Here is an 8,107-nt window from a genome sequence, read left to right as displayed (position 1 = left end):
TCTCTCTCTCTCTCTCTCTCTCTCTCTCTCTCTCTCTCTCTAGCTCGCTGTGTACATGTATTTGTGCATTTCATTAATCCCCGATAAAGTGACAAGATTATTAGGTTCTCAATTATGAGAGAGACAGAATGTGGTATTTAGCTTCAAAAACATATCTTTGTTAAAAACAGTGTCTTTCCCAAATGAACGATGTTATTTTACCGCCATTGCCCGTGCAGTCTTTCCCTCCAGTAAAATGACCACCGTCGACTCCTGATCCTGTCTACTCGTAGTGGTCTTGTGGCCGTTCCTTCAAACTTTGCTCTGAAAATAGACAAATTGAACGTATCTTGCGAGTCCTTGACACAGTTTGCATATGTTGTACTAACTGTAATGTTGTCCTCTGGGCAGCCGAGAATATTTCTGAGTATTGTAGGGCGTTTTGGAGAAATAATGATATAGATTGTAAAGTGCATAGAACTTGCTGTTGAGCGCAGATATGCCCTATAATGCAAATGCTATTTATCATCATCATCATCATCATCATCATCATCATCATCATCATCATCATCATCATCATCATCATCATCATCATCCTTTGGGATGCTACGCGGTCGGTTGGTTGGAGTGCGCTTCTGGTAGTCCTACTTCTTTACTTTCCCTCGGTTGTTTCTATCTGTCTGTCTTACTTTTCCCAGCACTAGATTACCATTATTGAGTCAATGTTCCCCTCTGAAAAGGTAAAATGGTAACGGTTTAACGTCCGTATAAACACTATTAGGTTATTTAAAACCCTATCCGTACGTCGTGTTTTACTTTCGTATCCATACGTTGTGGGGAACTCTGTGCCACCACTTTCCAAAGAGGAAATTTACTCGTTAATCCGATGGATTTGCATAGTAGTCTGTCAAAATGATTTTTTGAGAAATACTGAAAGTTTCAAAGAGATCCTTGTACTGGAAGTATTCTAACATGTGAAGATTACAACCCCGGGGGTACAAAATTATCCCCAGGGTGTACGGATAGGGTTAAGAGGTGGGACTTCCGAGTTTAATGTCCATCTCCGAAAGGACCGAGCCAAATTGGACATTCGTGTGCAGTGCCTTTCCCAAGGACACAACGACGGACCGAGGTGAGGATCGAACCCCCGAACAACCCATAATCTCACGATCACGATTCCGGTAGTGACAATCTGAGGAAAGTAGAGGTAGAGGACAGAGAGAAATGGTGAGAGCTGGTTGTCAGATGCAGTGGTGCCCCCCACGATTGCCCCAACCACGGGATAGAAGAAGAAGAAGAAGAAGAAGAAGAAGAAGAAGAAGAAGAAGAAGAAGAAGAAGAAGAAGAAGAAGAAGAAGAAGAAGAAGAAGAAGAAACAAACAAACAAGAAAAAAATGTTGCACGGAAGCTGGTAGTTTCGAGCGGGGTCTCAACTATCTCTCAGCTTCACTTCCTATAACCCGTGTGTGTGTGTGTGTGTGTGTGTGTGTGTGTGTGTGTGTGTTGTGTATTACGGGGTGGGGGGGGGGGGGGGGTGGAGAGCACAAGTGCCCTCTTTTCGAAATGACACACATTGCAGGACGTGGCGCTCCGATGACGATGTCCTTCATTATATTATTGTGGCCTCGATATTGATTAGTAATGTCAAGGGTACATGAGTGGTTGCGCGGTGGTGCCGAGTATAGATCCACAAGGACATGACGACAGTACCATCGGGAACTCTTCCACAATACCATTTCCCCCATCAAATATCACCTCGAAGCAGGGAAGCGTCATATTGGCCAATCTAAAAAAAAATAAATTTTAAAGCACCAAAAACGTTAGTTGGTTACAAAGACAAAGCGTAATGTTGCATTTGCTCCGTTTTGCGATGTACAGATGGTGTGAAAAAGGACCATGCGGTAACAAATAGCAGGTTATGGGAATGACAATTATTGCGACGGCTCGGAAAAAACGGGAGTAAAAATGAGGGGGGGGGGCGGGAAGCATACAAAAAGCCGAAAATGGGGAAATAGGCTACCAAAAACAAAATTAATCTACAATAAAATGAAAAGCCGGGAAAAAATAACCCCCCAAAAACGGTCGGGGTCCCCGAGGACGGTGGTGCATCTGCCGGGCCCGGCCACTCAACATTGCTGGCCTTGTCTCTGGGCTCCACGGCGATATTTTACTCTTTCGCAACCCTGTTCATGTTTAATAGCTCTCTGTTCGGCACTCGTAATCCCCCCCCCCCACACACACACACACCCTAACACCCCCTCTCCGCTCACCTTCCCCCCCTCCTCTCACCCCTTCCTCTCACCCCCTCTACTCTCAACCGCCCTCTCCACTCAGCCCCCCCTATCCACTCAACACCCCCCCTCTCCACTCACCCCCCCCCCTCCTCGGCCAGCCCCCATTGCCACTCACCCACATTCCATTCCTGAAGTCTATCTCTATCCGTTCCCCTGAAGGTCTGAAGGCAAATTCACGTCTTCTATGGAATAAACCCAGCTTGTCACTACTTATATTGAAAAGAGCGGGCGGGGGAGGGGAGATGGTGGTGGTGGTGGTGTAGAGAATAATTGAAGGGCATTGTATTGAATAGGGGTGTATTTTGGTCGTATTTGTCAAGTGCTTCGTTTTGTTTTGCTTCGATTAGGGCCAATCGAAGAGAGATTAAATATAAATGACGCAAGGGACGCGCCTCAGGATATTATAGTGTTGCGTTCTGTGATATTTACTCAAGGATGATTTTATTTTCTCGCGAAATGATGCAACGCAACGTGCTTCCATTGATTGCCTTGATGAAAGGGTTGATATAATGTGATATAAAATGATATTTATGCGTTTCTTCTTCCTTTTTATTTATTTTTTTCATTTCGCCTTACTTTTTTTTTTTGCCTCTCTTGAGTAGAGTCGGCCTTGGCATTGGGTTTGTTTTACTAGGGATGAGTGGGCCTGCACGTGCGAAATGCGGAGAGATGTTATTATTTGATGATGTGAACCTATATTATGAGCGCACACGCCCCTACGCCCCTACGCCCCTACGCCCCTAGCTCGTTCCTGTGTTTTCGTGTGGGATCGATTTGGTGTAGCTCTGCTTCATTGAGTGTACAAAGTTTTTTTCCTCCCCCCCCCCCCCCCCTCTCTCTCTCTCTCTCTCTCTCTCTCTCTCTCCCTCTCTCTGTGTTCTCTCTCCCTCTCTCTATATGTATATATCTATATATAGGGAGGTTGTAAAGTAGCCCTCTCGAAATTGGTCGGTTGTTGTCTAGGCTTGATGGTATAAATTGTCTGATATTTCAAGAGACTCCCATTCTTGTTGAGGGAAACTGTGGGTAATTCTGACGATAATGGGAAGCACCATTCAATAACTGTTCCCGGCGAGGGATCGTACTGATTTGTCGCACATCCTATTGAAGGAAATAATAGCCCAATAAAATAATGGGGAGGAGAGAAGGAAGGGAAGGAGAGGGAGAGATAAAATGAAAGAGAGACTGGTGGAGAGAGAGAGAGAGACAGAGAGAGAGAGAGAGAGAGATCGAAATGGGCAACGATCTGAATTCAAGCCAAGAAATTGTTAGGGAAAGGGGGGGGGGGGGAAGGGGGAGGGGACAGAAGGGAGGGGTGATTCCAAATAGATACTGTCTCCAGAAGTCAAGGCTAGAGAAATTTGGGGTTGGGGAGGGGTGGAGGAATTGGAGGCAGGTTTTTTCTTTCTTTCTTTTCTTCTAGACACCTCTGTTTGACGCCCCATCGCTCTCCACTTTAAGTACTATTGCTTGCCTTTGGTACCTCATTCGGTTCCCTTCCTTCCGGCCCTGCGGGTTAGGGTATCATCTGTTCCGGGCGAAAAGTGTCCGTGAAAAGGGAACACATTACTACCGCGGCGGTGCCGTGTGATTCCCCGTGATGGCGCAGCAATCAGCAGCTGCCGGAGTTGATAGCCTTTCAGTACTGTCTACTGCCTGGGGGTCTAGCTGAGGGCGATTCCAGCGATGCAGTCATGTGTGTTTATAATTTGATTTTCGGTCTGAGTTAGTGACTGCGGCCAGCGAGCAAACGGAATGGCACGCAAGCATACAGATAGGGCCACAGATAGACAAGGCAAGGGGAGATCGATAGAGATTGTCGGTTGTGGTGATGATACGTTTATGGGGATGCAGAGTTAGATTTCTTTTTGTCGGGTTATTAGTAGAAAATTGGTTATTTAGTTTGGTAGTTTGGTCTCTTTTTCTCAAATTGGGAGTTAATGTGTGAAGGAGACATCTAAGCCCTGTTGAGATAAAGTTCTTCTTCTCCACCCCTTCAGACAATTTGCCCAAATGTTGCCCTTGACTCTGGTTTTAATCGGACTTTTGTTGGAATCGAATCGTTTGGTATAGGCTGACAGCCTTGTGTCAAGGTGTCTACTGCTATTTGGTCTCTTTGCCCGTCTTGATTTTCCCCTAGTACAGATGATCGCGCCAGTATTTTGCCTTTGTCCGTCTTGATTTCCCCCCCAGTACAGATGATCGCGCCGTTATTTTGTCGCTGTGCTTGTCTGTCCCATGGAGGTCATACAGTAAGGTTGTTGTGAGGCCCTTGGTCTGTCCTCAAACTCACACCCCTGCCGTGGGTGGTTGGCGGGTGCTCTGGTGTGGTTTGCTCCTTCTTTCCTATCAAACCTCTATCGTCTTTATCTCCTCTTTTTCTTTTTTCTTTCTTTGTTTGTTTGTTACTCTCTTGTGACACCTCTAATCTTTTGGCGCTCATATGACCTGCCTTATGCAGTTGCGAGCGCCATAAAACCTCTACTAAAACAAACTAAAACAAACACCCTTGCCGTGTGTGTCCATTTTGTTTTTCCACAAGGCTGGGGGCGTGCCTTTAGTTCAGTTGGTGTCATGCGTGGTTGAGGTTCGTTTGACTGTGGTTCGAATCCCCAGTTAGGAGTTCGGGGAATTTTTAAGGCCCTCCGCCTTGTTGGCTCGGTTCTATCGCAATTTGGCGTCAGATTCTGAGGTCTCGTTTCTTGAATGAGCTAACAGTGATGAAAGAAGTGTTGAAACCAAATGATTATTTGCGTTTTGCCGAAATTTGCAAGCAAAGAAAGTCATCCTTTGCCCTGTGGAGTGGACGTGCGTCCACCTGTAAAAGAGCATAGCGGTGTTTTTCGGCACATTGTGCTTGCTTGAACGTGAGGGAGTTTGCATGGCGTCTTGAAGGCACAGGCTGTTACTTGCTTTGGGGGGGTGGGGGTGTTGTCGTTGGGTTGTTCTGTTCAACACCATTCATTTCAGACGTCTGTCATAGTGGTTGCGTCAGCTATTTGTGATTTTTTAAAAGTAAATATTGAAAGGACCGTCCAGTTGTTGCAAGGTCATGGATTCAAATCCCGTTAGATGTCCAACATTGTGTCCTTGGGAATGGCACTTTATATGAATCTTCCTCTCTTAATAGCTGTAAAGCGCATAGCGCATGCTGTAGAGCGTGGATATGCGTCATATAAGTAGTTATTATTATTCATTATTAGTAGGCCTATTATTATTATTATTATTATTATTATTATTATTATTATTATTATTATTATTATTATTATTATTATTATTATTATTATTATTATTATTATTATTATTATTATTATTATTAGGCCTACTATTATTACCATTGTTACTTTGTTTTAATCATGTCTCTTTCTCTCTTTGTCCTTCCAGGCATGGAACCCGTTGTGCCGGTGTTGTGGCGGCCCAGGCCAACAACCACGTGTGCAGTGTGGGCGTGGCTTACAATGCCAGGATTGGCGGTAAGTCTCCGCCTACCTCCTATATACTGAGCTTTGATTGGTTCATTGTTGTGGTAGAGTGCTTTTGTGAGCGGTTGGCGGGTGCTCTGGTGTGGTTTGCTCCTTTTTTCCTATCAAACATCTATCGTCCTTGTCTCCCCCTCTTCTTTATCATGTCTGTTACTCTCTTGTAACACCTTTAATCTTCTGGTGTTCAAGTGACCTTATGCTGTTACGAACGCCGTAAAACCTCTACTAAAACGAAACTAAAAGAGTGCTTTTAGTTATTTGGTACTCATCTTCGAATGTATTTATGTAGAATGTTCTATTTAGAATTTGTTTTAACGGGAGGGAGAGGGGGTTATTGTTTAGGCGTGAAAGGAATCTATGGGGCGTTTTGCTTTGTTTTTTAGTTGTGCGGTTTTTCTGTGTCGCTGTGGGGTTTTCCATCTTCTGTTTTGTTTTTGGGGAAGGGATGGATCTATAGATAATCTTTTCGTTTATTGTGGGTTAGGTTGTTCAGTAGGTGGGTGTTTTCTTCTTTGTCGCTGTTTTGCTTGATTTGTGGTGTGGATGGCTCTTGCGTATTATTTTTAGGAAGGGAGAGTATTTTTTTATATTTTAGGGTCAGGTTGAATAGCAACTAACACTGTACGCGATATACTCAAACATTGACCAATATTATCAGGAGCTACATACTATTTTGTGACAACGCCACTAGTCTCCTAGTGCATTTTATGGTTCCTGGGAATATTGTCTGTGCTTGTATTTGATTATAGACAAGAAGATAAATGAACCATCTTTCCTCTCAAGGTCATTTGTAAAATCAATGGGAGTGCCTGAGAACTTTAATCTTACGTTAACGTGGGAGGAGAGAATGAAGGAAAAGGGTATCGCGCAAATCATAGAATGAGATACTTCCCAGTTTTCGAGAATGGAAAACCACAAGTGAGTAAGACGTTAAAGCATGGTGGTGAAGCATTTCATGTTTATGATTATTATTTGCCTGACGGTCACGTGTAGAAGAAAGCTGAGAGGCGTGGCCACTACTGTCTGTCAAGATGTGGCACGAGCAATCGCAAATTCAGCATGTTGTGGTTCATTCATAAAATTCTGTGACGTCAACGAGAGAAGGTGGGTGGTTAGCGGGTGCTCTGGTGTGGTTTGCTCCTTCTTTCCTATCGAACGTCTGTTGTCCTTTTCTCCACTCCTTCTTTTGTGTGTTTGTTTCTCTCTTGTAACACCTCTAATCTTCCACACTTTTTTTTTACCTTATTGTGTTGCAAGGGCCGTAAAACTCTTACTAAAACTAAAAAACGAAGAAAGCTGAGAGGCGTGGCCGGTGCTGTCTGTCAAGATGTGGCACGAGCAATAGCACAGACTCAGCATGTTGTGGTTCATTCATAAAACACTGTGACGTCAACGAGCAACAGCCTTATCATTCTCCTTTTTTCTACTTTGTTTTCTTCCATATTCATAAAGTGTTGGGTGCTCTTTGCTCTACAACACCTGGATGCACCTTCCCTCGTGGTGTTCCGTTCGGCCTATCTGTCCGTTGATAAGGCAAAAAAGGAAAGGGCAGCAGATTATTATGTTGAGAAACGCGTGGCTGGCTTGGCATTCTCAGATGAAGGTCTTTAGATCTCCTCTTGCCATTGATAGGGTTTCTGAATCCAAGAAAAAAAAAAACCCAAGAGGAAGGAAGAGAAGTGCGGATGAGTGTGCGCTCGGGATGTCAGGCGTACGCCGGCCAAATGCCAGATATGAGTGGAGGGGTTTTTGTTGTTGTATGCCCTTATGCTCTTTATCGGGCTCTGAGATAGGCGGGAAATGTCACAGGCGAGCAATCTTGGTCAAGACATTTTGGCCGTCCTGTGCGCGAGCAGACCCTCTGACCTCCCAGCTACTCTCGTCTTGTCACCGGACATCCTCGCCAGCCGTCAACGGGGCGTCTTTTGTTTGGTTATTGTTGGTTGTTTGTTTTTTTAATTTATTTTTGGAAAAGGGGGGGGGAGGATGCTGTGGTACGGTGTGCTCAGCTTTATTCTTTTCAGTCTCACTGTTGCCCCCCCAACTGTTTGTTTTCTACATAATGGCGTTTTTCTTTTTTTTATGGTGTAATGGTCAGGATCATGGCCTTGTACGCATAAGACAAGACTTTGATTTCGGAGTGGGGAAATATAGATTATAAAGCGCAAAGAGCTTGCCGTTGAGCGGGGGGAATTAGCGCAATACAAATGCTATCTATCAATCTGTCAATCTATCTGTCAATCTATCTATCAATCTATCTATCTATCTATCCATCTATCTATCCATCCATCCATCTATCTATCTATCTATCTATCTATCTATCTAAAACAAACACCCTTGCCGTGTGTGTCC

The 8,107-nt window shown here is 44.3% G+C and overlaps 1 protein-coding gene across 1 annotated transcript in view; it reads left to right on the top strand.

The window, feature by feature from the left end:
* FUR (protein) overlaps nt 1-8,107 on the top strand; it is a gene marked incomplete at both ends in the record, with an annotated part of 75,507 nt that overhangs the window by 48,669 nt on the left and 18,731 nt on the right. The window contains 1 exon segment of the mRNA NM_001204639.1: nt 5,658-5,746. Coding sequence (NP_001191568.1) covers nt 5,658-5,746 — 89 coding nt within the window.

This window comes from Aplysia californica, unplaced genomic scaffold (assembly GCF_000002075.1).
Source record: "Aplysia californica isolate F4 #8 unplaced genomic scaffold, AplCal3.0 scaffold00395, whole genome shotgun sequence".
Classification (NCBI taxonomy): domain Eukaryota; kingdom Metazoa; phylum Mollusca; class Gastropoda; order Aplysiida; family Aplysiidae; genus Aplysia; species Aplysia californica.
Note: the sequence above shows the minus strand (reverse complement) of the source record. Positions and strands in the feature narration are given on the sequence as shown.